Below are 18,653 nucleotides of genomic sequence, written 5' to 3' on the forward strand. Positions count from 1 at the left end.
AGCATTGGAAATAGAGTAGCTAACATTACTATGTTTCATGGCATTTGTATTATTATTAACTTATAAATTTTGTTAAATAATAACAACATTGATTATTTAAAACTTCCCCATCATAAAAAAATTCTTTCCATGAGCTTGAAATTGAATTTTGCATCTTATAATCAATGGGTTCCCAGTATGTTATGTTTTTTAAACATAATTTTGTTAAATTATCTTAAACATAATTGTATATGCAATGATATTATATAAATAATCAGCCTAATAAATGCTATTAGTCAAACAATACAGCTTGAATTTTTTGGGTTACAATAAAGTTAATTAATAAGATATTAAGTAATTTTAGTTAGAGGTAGGTGGTTAAGCTACCATTGCTTGTTAAATTTAATAATATTAAATAAAGCAAAAGTTGAGTCTCACTCTGGATCTGTACTTCCAGAATATTCTAAATTTATTTACATCAAGTTATTAAATTTAACACAAGATGGTCTTTAACCAAATTACTTAATATCTTATCAAGCTAAATAAAGCTAAGTAATAATAAGAATCTGGCTGTATTAGCTGACTGTTTAATTATTTGTTTAATAATAGAATAGATTTAAATTCTATTTATAATAATAAGCTAGTCTTACATTGATTAATCACAAATACCATTATAATTATTGAAGATGGACATAATAGGTGTTTTGGCCTGATATTAAATAATTATTTGGATGTTACCTACTAATCAATACTGAAAACTGAATATTCTTGCTTTTTCCTCACTACCAAATACTGAATATCAGCTGATTTACTATGTTTGGAACTGCATGAAACAAAATGCTTAAAGCAGTGTTTTCCAAAGTTTTTTGAACCACTGTCCCCTTTTAGTGCATATATTTTATTAGCACCCCATCAAATCAGTCAAAAATAATACACTAAAGATTAAATTTTAATAATATTTTTTATTACATTTGTGAAGAAATGATTTACCAGTACATTTATGAAGAGAAGTGCTTTTTGCAATCTTTATATAGTCTTATGTCTCAAAAACTGACTTCACAGTTTGACGTGGTCTTTGAACAAAATCTTTTATTTTAACATATAAAACCTTTTATTTTAAAATAAAATATTATTTCCTGTCTTTTCAATACCCTTCAATGTCCCCTGCTTTCCAGCATCCCCTTAAGTCTTCTGCTCTCAAAGAGATTGTAGTATCTGCTCTAGGAATCACTGGCTTAGAGTAAGGTGGAAAACAGTTTGTCTATTCAATAATAAAGATTATATACATTTTAATTTTTTACTGTTCACCGCACAATAATTTTTTAAATGAACTATTGCCATTGAGGTATGATGTTTTTTGCAGCCCCACAGTAGTGTGTGTAACTAGTGATTGTTAAGTGAAACTGGATTTATTTTTGATGACCAACAAAATTGCTTACTTCCTATGAATGCAGAAGCATTACTGTTCCTTCATTACAAGTTATCATTCTTGAAATGTGATTATTAAATAAATGATTTTGAGCAAATATTATTTATTAAGTTATATTTGTTTTGGAAAGGAATAAAAAAATGTTCTTTTCATTTTCATTTTATTTTGTATGTTATTTTCTCTCCTTTCTTCTCTCATCCCTCTTCTCTCAACTAAAATGAGATTATTCAGCCCAATAATTTTATTTTCTTTAAGGAAGTATTTGGTTCAAATAATAAATATTTACTTTGACCGAATATAACTGAAAACTAAATAATGCTGAACATTCAGTCAAAACTAATAAATACAAAACTACTCATGCTACTTTATATTCTTAAGTATTATTTTAATATTTAATAATATTTTATTAATATATTAGTAGTAATTGTACTCTGTATATTTTTATTCAGTTGAGAAGTGATTGATGAATATTTAATTCATAAAATCTAAAAACACATATTATACGTGAAAAATGTTCTTCCTTTTCTTATAGATTTGCATATTTTTTCAGTATTATAATTAAAATTTATAGAAATTTTTACAATTATATTCTGTTTATATTATTTTAAAGCATTTCATGTTAATTAGATTTTTATGTTTATACAATATAGATGATAATTTGATTAGTTACTTTATAAATTAAAATACTGCTTTAACATTTTAATTTAAATATTTAACTTTTTGGTTTTTTCATTCTTTTTTTTATATTGGATTGCATATTATGGAATGACTTAATTGTATTAATTATAATCATTATTTCAAATAGTTATTTGAGTTAAACTTCCATATAACAAATTGTTGCTGGGAAACAGATACATCATTATACAGAAAATTCATTAAGTATCAAATGCACCAGTAGTTAATGTAGGATATTCTCAACATTCTATGGGAAAATTTATTTGACAATAGAGATTCATTATGTAAGACTACATAACATGGAAGTTAGATTGTATATCAAAAAACATATAAAATTAACATTAAATTTAGTTAACTAAAATTAAGAATAATTTTTTATAAATTTTTTTGTTTCCAATAATTTTCAAAATAATTCGGTTTTAAATTTTTCATAATCATATATTTGTATATAAAATGGTACATATAATTATAAAGTTTGAAGTAGAATTAAGTTTTTTTTTGTCTCGGATATGTTATTTATATCTTAGCTTTCTCAATAAATATTGTTATTAAAAAATCTTTATAGATTTGATAATGACTCGATACTATTTTCGCATATACTTGCCAAGAGAACTGTATGATGTCCTTGGCTTTTGTAATATTAAGGAAAAAGATTTCATAACTTTGTAAGGAAAAAGAATGAATTTATTTAAACTGATTAAAATAACATTCTTATTGATTATGTATAAATTTTTAAACTTAATGTATTTAAAAATTCTAATATTTTAAGTTAAAATATATTTATTCTTATAAATTACATTCAATTTAATGTTTTTTATTACTACTATTGCATTTTGAGATTATTTATGTTAATATTTTTTTCAGTTTTAATAATTTGAGAAAGAATGGGGAAAAATATATAAACAGAATTAAATTTTTTACAGGATTGCAGCACCAATTGTGATTTAACTGAAGAACAAGTTCATAATTCTCTCAGTAGAATATTTTGTGTAAGTTGGAAAGAAGAGACATCAAATGCAATTTTTCTTCCAAATATTGCCACTGCATGCTATCTGACACAAGAAGAAGGTTTAGGTATATATGAAGCATTATGAGTGTATAGATTCTTTAACAAATACTAATTATATATATTTTTTTAAAGAATCCATCATTACATTTTGCAGGTAGTAGATATTAAAATTTATTGTAGTTTTATTATACAGGGCATCCAAAATTTCCAAATATAACCACCATCATTATTATTGTTTTGGTTGTTCAAATATCATTTGTTTCAATGGCAAGGGCCATTACTGCATCAGGTATAAAACTGGCCTCTTAAAAAATAAAAATTTCTCAAAAGGATGCCTATTTAACAGTGCAGTGTCAATGGAAAAGTTGTTTATGGGGAAAAATAAACCCAAAGAAACAAAAATTTTGATTAAAATGTAACCATAAAAAAGTTGCTTCACTAACTGACCTGCACATCCAATGTGTAATGCAGGAAAGATGTCTACAAAGATCAGTGTTGTTATAAATAGCAGAGATGTGATAGTATTTGGAAATTTTTGACAGCCAGTATATATGTGCATGCAAATGCTTGCTTGCTTACACACTTCATATGTATATGAGTATCCACGTAAAAAAGTATTTAGAATTTTCATGTGCTGTATTAATTTTTACAAAAGAAAATTTGCATAAATTAATCATAGTTTTTATGTGAATGTAGGAAATGTTAAGTAAACAAAATTATAATAGATTTTTTTTGTAAATACTGAACTTTAGAAAATCTAAATTAACACTTATTGAAGTTAATAAGAAATTTGCATGTAATGAAACAAAAGGAACAACAAGCACAGAATAAAAATGCAATCTATTATAGGAACCAAGATAAAATGTAAAAAAGTGTGCATAGTTTCTCAACAATGTTATGATCAAACTGGCAATGAAGCCAGTTTCTTTGCAGTTGGTTTCATTGCCAGTCAAATGAAGCCAAATGTTTTGAAAAAGTAAAAAAAAAGTTGTTACTAATTGTAATGAATTTCTTTTAGATGCTCAAGTTTTTTCAATAAAACAAAAACATACACATATTAACAAAAATAATACATTGAATATGTATAAATTTCATGGAAGAAAACGAGCTACTATGTTGTTAGTAATTATTATTATTGAACATAAAGAAGTTGAAGAAATAATGGCAACATTACCAATATACTATGCATCATATATTATGATGAAAATTGCACACATTGCAACACTACTAGATGTACAGTACATATGAAAAAAAAAAGATTCAATACATTATGAAGTAGTTAGTTGGCTTCATTGCCAAGTTTATTATAATTTTACTGGAAGGTTGCCATTACAAAAGGCATATTTCTTTATATTCCTTTTATGATTACAAAAATAGATTAAATATAATAGTTAGAACTAACTAATAAGTTATCATTGTCTATTTAATTAAAAATTACATTAGAATAGAATGAATATAATGTGTTACCTTCTACTTGATATAATTTATCTAAAACTTCATGAAATGTCTCCTTGATAAGTTGTCTTGGCAAGTTACATTATAGTAGTTTCTATTGTTCATTATTTTTTTAACGGTAACAATGTGGATGGATATAACATATAATAAACATCAGTTTTTATTTATCATATATTAACTTGAGGCAACTTCTAAACACATACTTTATAATCTAGGTAAGTGTCAGATGAGATGATTTGAGTTTTGCATACTCCATTACAAAGAAATTTTTAATGAAACTATTTTATTTTTGAAATAATAGACAATTAAACATGCATGAATATTAATATATTGATTTCTTTTTTTCTAAATAAACTGTGAGGAAAATTACACAATTAGAAAAATAACCTGAGAGGAAATTTTTGACCTTTTTAATATTGCAATCTTTATATTTAGGTTATTTTTCATGTGCTGACAATAGCTTTCAGATGCTATTTTAAAAAAACCACCCAATCAAAAAAATTTTTTTTAAAAACCTGTTTTTATTAAATATTGAAATAAGTTTGCATACTTTTTTATTATTTTTGCCAAATAATATTTATAAAAATTTTATACAATTGATTATATTAATATAATTAATGTTATTCCTTGATTTTTCACATTTATATATTGTTATTAACATCTATTTTAGTGCAATTTTTAGAAAATAAATAATTGGCAATGAATATATCATTTTATTGTAAACATAAATAATATTTAAAAAGATCAAATTAATAAAAATGTTACAATGAAAGATAATTTACAAATATTAATAGTATTTTCAATTTTGTAGGTAGCCATAAAGACCTAATTCAGCAAATCATAGTAGATGTATTGCTAAATTTAAAACTGCATCGATGTAATACTCTTATAACAGGCCAGAAACACTCCTCCCTATCCCATGGCTCTAATATTGGAAGGTAAAAATAAGGATAACAATAATATTGTTACACTTTTTTAAAACTTATATTAAATATAATTATTATATTTAATTTCAGCTCTTGTGGAAATCTTTTACCAACTCCTCCTACAGAAATTGGAACCATTTGTCACGTTGAAAATTGTTCTGAGATGGAAATGATAACTTATTTAATGGAATGTTATGCAAGAGTTAGTGTAGAAGAAAGAAATTCACCAAGAGTAAGAACTATTTTAGAAAGATAAAATCAAAAAAGTAAATATAGGCATAGACAAAGAAATGCAATTTGGTGTAGTAACTGGAGTTATCATTTACACAGCGAGCGAGTGTGCCACCATTAAGTGATGTATTAACTGATGTTAGGACTCAATGTGTTCAGCATACGTTGACAGTGATCCAAGGTGTATTTACAACACCCAGGCAAGTTTTAAGTGAATGGATTGTTTTGGTAAACAATTCAATGTGAACTGATTACTTTATTTATAATTTCAGTTCATGTATTCTATTACTATTATAATGAAATAATTTGTATATTTAAGGCCATCATCAAAGCCTTCTTTACTATTGCCTTACTTGCTGACACAAAGTTTTCCGAGAAGTTTCTTGTCTGAGTTAGTTTGTGTAGCATATCAAGACCAAGAAACATTTAAAGCTGTAAGTTTTTATAAATAAATGAATTTGATTTTTTTGTTTATTTTTATATTTAGAATGTATTTCTCTTTTCTACATACATAAGACTTTAATTTACTTTTAGGTATTTGTACCATTATTACATAGTTTACTTCATGTAATGAGACAGTGTTCTTTGGAATCTGATAATTTTAAACAACCATTATTAGCACTAACAGAATTATGTGAAATACGTTGTGGTTTAAGTGGGAGTAATAGACCAATTTGCACATTGGTAAGAAAATAAATTTTAAAATTCATTTTTAAAACAATTTATTTTATATTTGTATAATAAATTAATGCAGCTAGTTGAAGACAAATTATGGATACCAGAAGCAATTTCTCAAGCTTTAGGTCGTGAAGTTGCAAAACTTTCTTTCATGGGACCTTTTCTCAGTTTATCTGTATTTGCTGAAGATAATGTAAGTATTAACATAATTATATTCAGTTTTACTTGGAAAAATTATATTACTAAAATTTGATTTTTAATAGCCTAAAATAGTAGATAAATATTTTTCTGGAAGCACTTTAACTCCTGATAATACTCGACTTATAAATCAATCCCTGCAACATTTTCTTGAATTTTCAAGGGTGAGTTTTTAAATTTTATTATGTTAGCTTGAATTTAAACTATACTTTCCTATAAAGCCACATTATTAAAATTCAATGATTGTAAAATATAAAAAATATTTTATTATTAAAAAAATCAATGTTGGATAGTTTCTTTGCTTTCTTTACACTAATTAAATTTTTGAAATATTCATATAAATAGGGAAATATTGCATAAAATTTATTGAGAAAACTTCAATTTTTGTAAATTAATAAACATTAACTAAATTTTTTTGTATCAAGTGGTTTGTTCATTTTTGATACATTGTATTATTAATATAAGCTATGCATAACTGAATTAAGAAGTGGATAACTTTATATTTCAATGGATTAAATTTTGAAATAACTAAATTTCTGTTTTAGATTTAAAATTTAAATTTAGTTTTTTCAGAAATAATATGAGATGATTAGACCAGTTAGGTGTGATTTAATTTGTAGCTTTGAAGTGAATTTGTAATATTTAATACTTGACAAGAAAAAGTTGTTTTACATTTTTCACATAATTTCAATAAAATTTTTAAAATTTTCTATCAAGCATTTTTTATTTTGGCCATTTTATCTCTTAACACATGCAAACACATTGCTTTTCAATGTGTTTGCATCATAAACTATGAAATATTGTTAATGTACTGTTAGATATTTATTTTCATAAACATTAAAAATCAAAATAAATTATCTAAAAACAAGTATATTTCAGCATAGCTATTAATGATATAACCTTTCAAATTGTTTTATCAAAATTTGTAATTTTGTGCACTATATCAAATTGAGTATAAGTTAAATGTTGAGAATAAATCTAGGTAATTAGATAGGTAAATATTTAGTAAATGGATAAATAAATAAATAATATAATTTAGTTTGTTTGAAACTCTTATTGAACAATTTTAGATAAAAACTCAAATTAATGTGATAAAAACTCAAATTGAATAATGTGGCTTATATTTTTGTCTACACAATAGTTGAAATATACTTTAGTTTATATTTGGTTCTTTAATAAATTTTTTATCTTTCTTTTCTTCCTCTTAAACTATTAGCTTAATATATTTTCTAGTTGTAAAAAGTAAGCAAGTAAGCACTCTGAGATTTCAGTGGCTGTAATTTTTGCATAAAGTTCTTTATTTCAAATCCAATAATTCTGAATTGATTTGAATAAAATGATTTTTATTTTATTTAATGTAAATTCAAACTTAATTCATAGATGAATATACACTAAGTTTAAAAAACAATAGCCATCTGAAAATTTTAAATTTTGTTTTTCCTAGAGAATTATTAAGGTAAAAATCTGATTATATATATATATAGACAATTTCATAACTAATTCCTTATATACTACAGTTTTTTATTGAAATTATAGTTTCTTATTTTGCTTTTCAAATGATTTATTATTTAAATCTATGTTTATAATTTATAGTTTAATTATTATTTTTTTATTTTTAGAATGAAATTTTCAGAGTCTTTCATGCTGTGCTAGTTAATACAGGAAGTAGGGAAGGTGCTCTCAATTATATTGGAGCTATTTTACAAGCAAATGAGAAAAGAGCACAGCTTCAGGTAAATTTTATAGCATCATTAATAAATTTATAACTTGTTTGTAATTTATGGATTTATTTCAATTCTGACAAACATTCAAATATGATCGTTTTATAAAATTTAGTTTTTCTTATTTTAATATACTCTAATTATGTTTGATTACATGATTATGTAATACTATTATTATTAAATACAAAAGTTATAAACTAGAGATAATTTTATATTCTATGAATATCTGGTTTTTCAATTTTGATCGATTGAATATTATTTTTATGTAAATATTTATTTTTTTTCTGTTTGATATATATACTCTTTAAAGGAATTTTATGTATAAAAAGAAAATTCAGTGGAAATTATAGATGTTACAACATGCCTTGAAACAAAATTGTATCAACACAATTCAATTACATCATAATTATTAGAAAGCTTTGCATGAGAATGAGACCAGTAACTTTTTTACCATGTCTCACTATCTAAGCATATTAAACAGAGAAAAAACTAATAATCTACTTTCTTTATTGCCTTTAACTACGCATTTTGGCTTGGTAATTATTTTCCAATTTCTCTTCAGGCTCGTGCACAATATCTAAAATTGGCATTTGTTCCATGAGCATGCTTATATTTATATGAATTACAGTAGCACTCCAATTATCTAAACAGATTTGTTCAGCAAGTGATTCAAATAATTTAAAAATTTAGATAAGTGGATTAACATGTAAAGATGAAAGTACAAGGTGCATGTCATAAGAGAATTGCAGTTTGACATCAGTGGGAGAGAGAAAAGAGGGCAAGTTATGGTTTGGTTAATTGGTGTTTGGATAATCAGAGTTCTACTGTATTAATATTGTTATGGTTCAGATAACAGATTAACAGAAGCAGAACTCACAAAAATGTCATTAATTTTAGATAGTATTGAAATCATATTGATGTATTTAAACACATATAGGTTGTCTTATGACTTATGTGCAATGATAATACAGTGTATTTTTGTAACATAGTGGGGGGGAAAGACAATTTTATTATAAATATCTAAAATATTTGGTATTAATGTATTTTTTATACGAAAATATGAACAATGAATTCTTATACTTAGTGAAAAATATTTTTATATTTATTGTATGCATGTATGCATGTTTTATTATAAAGAATACTAATTTTTTATTTAAATATTTAACAAAATTTTTATTTGTTTTAAGGTGAACCTTGTTATGGGGGGTTATTTTTATAACAATATTTAACTTCACATATAGTTGCTTCGAACACAATAAAGTGCTATAAGTTAAGACACTTGGCGGTTTTCTCATCTTTTATTCAGTTGATACATGTGAAATTATACAGCCCCTCTTCGGCCAACTAAAATATTAAAGGAGTGTAAAACACGTATATAAAAAATACATAATTTTTTAAAATTTATATAAAAAAATATTTTGATTTAAAACATACCTATACATACACAAGTTTTACAAATTAAAGTTACATCATAAACAATGTTACAATCCTCTCAAGTTTCTTCAATACATCTCCATGACTATATGTCAGAGACATCGTAAATGCACTGCAACAATTAAGCATACCAAACAATGTCCAATGTGAAATACTATTCACCTCCATGACCTGGGACACAACTATTATTAGACAGTACTTAATTAACCATACTTTCCATCTTGTATATCACCCATAAATTCATCCTTTACATAATATAATACAAATTTGCATATCATATGATGTCTGACAATTTTACAGTTTTACATTTTTGTTGAGTTATTTAACAGTTTAATATCTATTATTATAAATTATTAAGTATTATTCAAAGAATCAATCTTAAATTGCATTAATTCTTTATCGTTTTGTAATTTGGTTAGTTCTATTTCCATCTTTTCATTTCGTTTGTTAACCAGTTGCAATTGTTTTTTAAAATTAATTATTTCACTATGAACAATATTAATTTCCTCTCGAATTAATGATAACTGATTCACCATTTTATCATTACTGGTGGTAATTAGGTCTACTTTTTAGCCACAGGTCTGTTGTTGAAATGTCTGCTGCTTCTGTAGATATTAGTTCTAACAAAGAGTTTAAATTAAATTTCTCACCTGCTTGAGTTTGAGGTTCAGTTCTTCTTATTTCTGTGTAATCAGTAATAAGGTTTGGCTCCAATTCCAATAGTTTTGCATTAATAGTTAATTGCTTCTGATGATTTAGAAGTGGTCTACCTCTCTTTGTTGGTGTTTTCTGCAATGGAGCTGGATTTAATTCAATTCCAGAGATTAACAACAGTAGTAGAATTAACTTAAGATTATTCATTTTAATTGAATAAGATTAAGCACTTTTCAATTATTAGCTATTACACAAATCTTGAGTGATGTGTAAAAAATTTGACGCCAACAGCTGTGACGATTGGAACTCCCTGTATCAGAAAAGCTTATTTAAATATTAGGCTTTACTTCTTAATCATTTAATTGTAGCTAGAATTAGTATATGAATTCTGTGATTGTTTTATTCTAAAAACATCCTGATGAAATTTTGTTACATACACATATACCAGGTTGTTCAATAAGTTTTGTCGTTCGATAAAAAAAACACAATTTTATGGTTTGAAATACATTTTATTATTCAATATAATTTCCCTGAACTTCAATACACTTGTTCCAGTGATCTTCTAATTTATGGATTCCATCCCTGAAGTGAGAATCCGGAAGACTGTCGAAATACGCTTCCACGGCTGCTATTACCTCTTCGTTCGATGAAAATCGTTTCCCACGCATGAATTTTTTAAGATGTGAGAACAGCCAGAAGTCAGAGGGAGCTAAATCTGGCGAATAGGGAGGATGTTGCAACAATTCGTATTTTAATTCGCTGATTTTCGCGATGGTTTTTTGAGCTGTATGAGAGGGTGCGTTATCTTGATGAAAAATGATTTTTTTCTTCTGTAAACCAGGTCTTTTCTCACGAATTTTTATATCCAGCTGGTCCAAAAGATTACAATAATAGTCTGAGTTGATTGTTTTACCAGTTTGGAGATAATCCACGAACAAAATTCCTTTTGCATCCCAAAAAACTGATGCTAACACCTTCTTGGCCGATTTCTGGACCCTAACTCGCTTCGGAGCCGAAGTACCGGGTTCACACCACTCCTTAGCCTCTTGTTTTGATTCAGGATCATGATGGTAGACCCAAGTCTCATCCATAGTAATGAAACGACGCACAAAATCCTTTTTATTTTTTCTAAAACGCTCCAAATGTTGCTGAGAAAGTTGCATTCGAATGTGTTTTTGCTCCATAGTTAGCGAATGCGGCACCCATTGTGCACACAGCTTTCTGTAACCCAAAACATCAGCCAAAATATTGCTCACACTGCCTAATGAGATCCCTAGGGCTTCTACTAAATCTCTCTCAGTTAATCGACGATCTTCCAAAACCATATGCTGTATTTTTGCTACGATTTCTGGTGTTGATGCACTTTTTGGACGTCCTTCACGTGGATCGTCTTCAAGACTTGTACGGCCACGTTTAAATTCAGCAACCCATCTTTCTACTGTTCTAATTGAAGGTGAAGAGTCCTTATACACTTTTACCAATCGTTCATGAATTTGTTTTGGTGCTACACCTTCCAAAAATAAGAATTTTATCACTGCACGATATTCAATTTTTTCCATTGTAAAAAAATACACTGACACGTCAACTTTGAACAGCTGCAAATATAGAAATGAGTTGACAGATCTACATGAAACTTCACACGTGTTTATAAAAAAGTAGTACTATTTTTAGAGTAATAAAACGACAAACCTAATAGCGCCATCTCCTATTGAACGACAAAACTTATTGAACAACCTGGTAAAACAGTGTGTGTGTGTATATAAATATATATATATATTTTATTCTATTTTAATTCAATTTACTTTCAAACTGGCATATGCAGTGAAAAGTTACTTTTCCTATAACTCCATGTTCAGAAGTTCAGTTTAAACTGTAAAAAGTTTTAAATTATCTAAAATTTATCTTAAGATGAATATTATTTTTTAATTGCTAAAATTCTAAAATATTAATTATGGAACAATACTGTCCCTCATCAGACATTGTTTAAAAAATTGTGAAGTACTTATCTTTTTACAAGTATTTCATCAACAGATGGAATATATATATATATATATATATATATATATTTATTTATTTATTTTCTGAAAATCATTAATCAGAATGTTTTAAGAGTTTGTTTGTTGATTTAGTTAATTGAAAATATTGTGATTCCAACTTTTTTCTATATCAGCCTATAAAACTATCAGTAAGATTAAACTTTAATATCTGTTTATTGGGTTGTTTGGAAAGTTTGTAGCAATTTTTCATAGCTGACAGTTGGGACACTGAATGAAGTGAAAATTATTAGAATTATTTGATTCATATCTTTCTCATACATTCTAATAATATCCATTATAAGGCAAATTAAATGCCCATTACAAAAAATTTTTCATTGTCTTTTTGTGAAAATGGAAGCAAACAAGTTGCATTTTCAACACTTGTTTCTTTTCTATTGAAAAGGCAAAAATGCCATAGAAACAGCAACAGAAATATGTGATGTTAATGGTGAAGGTGCTGTAGGAGAATCAAGTGTTCAAAAGTGGTTTACTAAATTTAAAGTGGGTAATTTCAACCTTGAAGATGCTCCACATTCAGAAAGACCAGCCCTTGTTGAAGAGGACCAGATCAAACATTATTGGATAACAACCTTTGTTGCATAACTCGAGGGACAGCATACATTGTGAAGTCATTGAACAGTGCCATATTTCTACATCCAAAGCTCAGATATGTGAATCATTATATTTGAATCTCTCATGACTTAATGGAAAAGAACTTGCCAGATCACATCTCTATTTATAATTCTCTTCAAAAATGTAATAAAAACAACCCTTTTCTGAAACATCTAATAACAGGTGATAAAAAGTGGATTGCTTATATCATCATCGGTTGAAAACAATTGTGGGATAAGACCAACTTCACCCAAAGAAAGAAGTCATACTCACCGTCTGGTGGGGTTGGAAAAGAATTCTGTAGAATGAACTGCTTCCACTGAATCAATCAATCAATTCTTATAAGTATTGTTCCGAACTGGATCAACTGAAGATGGAAATTGAAGAAAAGTATTCAGAATTGGCCTATAAAAAAGGCATTAACAGCATGTACATAATTGAATAAAAGATGTTTTTAGTTTTAAAACAGTTTTTATTTCTCTTAAATCACAATGAACTTCCCAAACAACCCAATACATAAAATATTGCTAATTTTAATTTCTCTTATTACTTTGTTTTATAGGAAGCCAGAAAATTTTAACATTATTGGCAGTTTCTAATTATTTATTTATTTTTTGTTTTTAGAGTGATGAACGCTTTGTGGCTGGTGATGGATTCATGATAAATTTATTATCGGTTTTGCATCAGCTATCAGTAAAAGTGAAGCTAGATAAGGTATATTTAAAAGAATTAAATCAATGTTTTTAATAAATTGTGTATATAATTTTTTGATTCAAAACTGTTTACATTGTTAATATGCTTAATTGGTTTCTAGGTTGATCCATATTATCCTTATCATCCTAGAAGTAGAATAGACATTAAAAATGAAAGTAGAATAAAATGTACTAGTCTGGATGCTACTACTTGGACTGAAGAAATGAGTAAGAAATATTTTATCTGAAGACAATTAACACATTACTTTGTTGTTTATGTTTGTTTAACTAATTTTTTTCCTGTTGACACAGGCAAAAGTGGTAGCCATTCTTGGCAGGAAATAAAATTTCCTACCGAATGTTTCTTCCTCACACTACACTGCCATCACTTGGCCATCATTCCAGCTATTCGTCGTTATGTCCGTAGACTTAGAGCCATTCGTGATTTACAGAGACTTGCAGAGGAGATTCAGGCTGTGGAATACATGTGGCGATATTTACCCACTGCAGACAGAAATAGGCAGCTTGTTAAAAAATGGAAATCTCAAGCCAAAGTTAGTTGGTTAATTTATATTTTAAGAAACTTATTAATATTTACATAAATTTTACATTTTTGTTGATAATGTTTCAGAAACTTGGAAAAGGAAAAGCTTGTGCCGATGCAGGTTTGTTAGATGAAGTGTTACTGCGCCGTTGCATACAATTTTATTCAATGGTAGCTGGTTTACTGTTGAAAGTGATATCAGGTCCCAATGAGTGAGTAATGAACATAATTAAGATTTGTAATATTCTTTGTTTTCATGTATTTAAATAAGTGTTTGAATATAATACATTAACTGACATCCTTTTTTTTTTATGTTCAGAATTACATTGCCATTACCAACAACTGTGCCACAGACGTTTGCTGCATATCCAGATTGGTATATTGAAGATATTGCTGATTTTCTGCTGTTTGCCATACAGTAAGACTGATTCTGCCATTTATTAATAATTTATATTTAAATATATTAATATTTGTCTTTATTAAAGATATTTGCCACAAGTAGTCGAGACCAATATTACTCAGGAACTTCTCACTCTTTTGGTGGTTCTGGTGTGTTCGCCTTATTATGTGAACAATCCATATTTGATAGCAAAGTTGGTAGAAGTTATGTTTATGGCAAATCCATCCATTCAGCCATACACAGGAAACTTGCATACTCGTTTACTCTCTCATCCATTAGCAGAACATCATCTTTCATTAGCATTGATGAAATTTTATACAGGTAAATAGTTGTTTATTAATCAAGAAATTGTTAAAGTTGACTGAATACACAAATTAAATAAATTTTTGCAGATGTTGAAACCACAGGTGCAACAAGTGAATTTTATGATAAATTCACAATTCGTTATCATATCAGCATCATATTCAAGAGCCTGTGGATAAGTCCTGTACATAAACAAGCTGTCATCAGGGAATCTGCGTAAGTTTTTGAAAAACTTTATCTTTTTAACATTGTTTCTAAATTCTCTTATAAACTGATATATTAATTTATTCCAGGACTGGTAAACAGTTTGTTAGATTTATTAATATGCTTATGAATGATACAACATTCCTGTTAGACGAAAGTTTAGAAACTTTAAAGAGAATTCACGAAGCTCAAGAAGCAATGGAAAATAAGCAGAGTTGGCATCAGCAACCTCATGTGTGTATTTATTTAAATAATAATTGTTAAAATAAAAATTTTATTTAAGAAAATAATAATACAATTATATATTTCAGGAAGCACAACAAACTCAGCAGAGACAGCTAGCAACAGATGAGCGGCAATGTCGCTCATACCTTACTCTAGCTAGAGAGACTGTAGACATGCTTCATTACTTAACTGACGACATAAAAGAACCTTTCTTGCGTCCAGTAAATATTTTTGTTTAATGTCAATGACATAACATAAAACAAACCAAACGTGACTTTTAACCATTTTGATATTTATTTATAGGAATTAGCAGATAGACTAGCTGCCATGTTAAATTTTAATTTGCAACAATTGTGTGGTCCCAAGTGTAAAAATCTGAAAGTGAAAAATCCTGACAGATATGGATGGGAACCAAAAAAGTTGCTCGATCAACTCACTGACATCTACCTCCATTTGGATTGCGATCAGTTTGCTCAAGCTATTGCATCTGACGAAGTAATTCTGTTAAACAATTTAAATTTACTCTGAGAAAATGAAATGTTCTTTATTAATATTTCCTATTTTTTCCCTAAGCGGTCATATCGACAAGAGTTATTTGAAGATGCCATTTCTCGAATGAAGAAGGCGATGATCAAAACAGACATGCAAATACATCAGTTTCAAGATTTATCAAGTCGTGTTCAGAAATTTGTGATACAAAATCTGAAGCAGGAAATAGATTACAGTGATGCACCTGAAGAATTTAGAGGTAACAAAACTAATTAATTACATTTACAAAATCAAGTTACATTGGCTTATTTTAATTGAAGTGTATCTTAAAAGAACATTTTTAAACCCTTAATATCTGTTATTTAGATCCTCTTATGGATACTTTGATGGAGGATCCAGTAATATTGCCCAGTGGCACGATAATGGATCGACCAATCATCGTTCGCCACCTGCTCAATTCCAGCACGGATCCATTCAATCGGCAGCATTTAACTGAAGACATGTTGATTCCAGGTAAAAATTCAAAATTCTAATTGAAGCACAATTAAGTTAAAAACATACATAAAATCAAAAGGCAGAAACAGAAAATATGCTGTTCTGGGCAAAAGAATTCCTGTTTAAAATCATATATAGAAGTGCCAAAAGTTTGGTTTAATTTAAGTTTTATTACATAAGCTTTTACACACACCACTTTCAAAATAAGTTACTTCTGTAGCTACACATTTCCGTCAAAGCAGTCCTGGAAACTATTTTCTGTCTTTACGGACTCACTGCTTCCATCTCTGCCGCTGACTGAACTCTTTAACTTGGTTCCTAAAATGAAAGTCTTTTGGGAAAGATCAAGGATAGGGACGTTTATGAAGCATTATGATAACTTTTTTTTTATTTGTGTCTGATTAAGGATGGCCAATGAAAGCCCTTGGACATCACAAAAAATGGCTTCTAGGACTGAGTTGACAAACAGTATAGACTCTGGCAGAAACATGTAGCTGTAGGAGGAGCTTATAAGTATTAACAGAAGACCACCTTTAAATATTAATAATTTAATGTAACATATAATAGTCAAAAATAAATTTGATTTTATTTTAGTTACATTAGTAAAAATCCGATAGAGACAAAAGATTTCCACCCCCACCCCCATTAAAAAGATGTAATGGAGGAAAAAAACATTATTAAAACCATCGTGAAAATGAAAAAGAATTTTTTTTATATTCTAAAGTTATAAAAATATTTTTAAAACGTATTCTTTATAATAGTAAAATTTTCACAAAGTATGTTTTTGAGGTTAATCATATTTATTGAAATACAATAAAATAAAAATATTTGGGTATCGGACAATCAAAAAAAAGGTGTAAAAATACATAGGGTAATGCAGGTTTCATTGTGGTGTTTAGTCAAAGCCAATCAGACTGTATACAGTATAACCATTAAAATATTTAACATAAATATTTTGATCAGCTTTTATAACTCATTCTGGATCTGATGATGATTGGATTATGATAAGTAAATGGCAAAGTTTTACTTAGAATTTGACAAAATTTATCTGATTTTTTTTCAAGAATTTTTCTAAAAGGTAAGGTCCAGATCGGTAGACCATAATTGGCATGGGATTGGAAGTTCTTCATAAAAAAAAAGGACCTGCAAAACCTCCAGAGAATTCCATGGTTTATGGCAAGAGATTTTACTATTTTGACAGTGTTCTGAAAATGTGAGTTTATTATCAAAAATATTTACTATGCATATATTATGGATAGTAGATACCTATCAATTTATAACATACTCTATGACCCCAGGGATATGTTGTCATTTGGTCAAAACTATTAGAATTTGTCATTTCTTACTATTATATCCATATTAAAATCTTAAGTTTGATGGTAACAAACAGTTTAATAAAGACACACACACACACACACACACACACACAGTCTCAGGCAGAAATGTAGGTCTGGTTTTTCACTGTATCTGGCCTCAACTTCTCCACCACTTATATATAAAAGAGAGAGACCAGTTAAAACATATTCTTTATAATAGTAAAATTTTCAGCTGCCACTGCTGCTAGAACGATGTCATTCAGTGATATAAATAGGAATTTATTATTGATATGAATTTATTATTACAAATAAAAATAATAATATACTAAATTATACTGTTAATTTAAATAATAGCTGAAAATCATCACTAGGGACACCCCAAGTGGGCGTTCTATGCATTCCATGACAGATTAGATATACAAGCCACTGATCCCACTATTTGTATAAGTAGATTTGTACCAAGACGACTTTTTGATGCCATTATTTGGGCCGTCAACAATTTAAACAATGAATCTGTCATGATTGATGTCTTGTTGATCTTGGTATATCTGCACTTCAAAAGATGCCAGATACTTTGATATATAGAATGTATTAGATCTGGACTTTTGTAGGTCAGTGCAGAATATTCAGATGACTTATCAGGATAATGTATCAACACAAAGCCAATTTCCCTATCTATTTTTTTCTTTTTTTCCCAGCCAAACTTGTACTCGATCCATGGGAGAAGGATATACCGAAGGTCTTTCATATAACCACTGCTTTATACTTCTGACAATCTTTACAGAAATCTCAAAATCATAAAGTTTCTCCATGCTGCTAATGCTTAACACACACACTCATTAATGGTTGGGTACAGTGATCATAAAATTTTCAGGGCAACCACAGAAAATTAGTTTATATACACACACTTGAAAAACTCTATTAAAATCAGTATCCTGGAAGAGATGG

General features: G+C 27.8%; 1 protein-coding gene across 1 annotated transcript in view; it reads left to right on the forward strand.

Annotated features, from left to right (window-relative positions):
* Ube4B (Ubiquitination factor E4B) overlaps window positions 1-18,653 on the forward strand; it is a 58,164-nt gene that overhangs the window by 37,071 nt on the left and 2,440 nt on the right. Inside the window, exons 5-25 of the mRNA XM_067272486.1 lie at window positions 3,007-3,157; window positions 5,359-5,485; window positions 5,564-5,705; window positions 5,804-5,904; window positions 6,024-6,138; window positions 6,239-6,388; window positions 6,459-6,575; window positions 6,646-6,744; window positions 8,200-8,313; window positions 13,662-13,751; window positions 13,852-13,957; window positions 14,042-14,283; window positions 14,361-14,485; window positions 14,593-14,691; window positions 14,759-14,994; window positions 15,066-15,192; window positions 15,270-15,414; window positions 15,492-15,626; window positions 15,709-15,900; window positions 15,979-16,153; window positions 16,261-16,407. Coding sequence (XP_067128587.1) covers window positions 3,007-3,157; window positions 5,359-5,485; window positions 5,564-5,705; window positions 5,804-5,904; window positions 6,024-6,138; window positions 6,239-6,388; window positions 6,459-6,575; window positions 6,646-6,744; window positions 8,200-8,313; window positions 13,662-13,751; window positions 13,852-13,957; window positions 14,042-14,283; window positions 14,361-14,485; window positions 14,593-14,691; window positions 14,759-14,994; window positions 15,066-15,192; window positions 15,270-15,414; window positions 15,492-15,626; window positions 15,709-15,900; window positions 15,979-16,153; window positions 16,261-16,407 — 2,935 coding nt within the window. The remainder of the gene's footprint in view (window positions 1-3,006; window positions 3,158-5,358; window positions 5,486-5,563; window positions 5,706-5,803; window positions 5,905-6,023; window positions 6,139-6,238; window positions 6,389-6,458; window positions 6,576-6,645; window positions 6,745-8,199; window positions 8,314-13,661; window positions 13,752-13,851; window positions 13,958-14,041; window positions 14,284-14,360; window positions 14,486-14,592; window positions 14,692-14,758; window positions 14,995-15,065; window positions 15,193-15,269; window positions 15,415-15,491; window positions 15,627-15,708; window positions 15,901-15,978; window positions 16,154-16,260; window positions 16,408-18,653) is intronic.

This window comes from Centruroides vittatus, unplaced genomic scaffold, assembly GCF_030686945.1.
Source record: "Centruroides vittatus isolate TY-2023 unplaced genomic scaffold, ASM3068694v2 contig_439, whole genome shotgun sequence".
Classification (NCBI taxonomy): Eukaryota; Metazoa; Arthropoda; class Arachnida; order Scorpiones; family Buthidae; genus Centruroides; species Centruroides vittatus.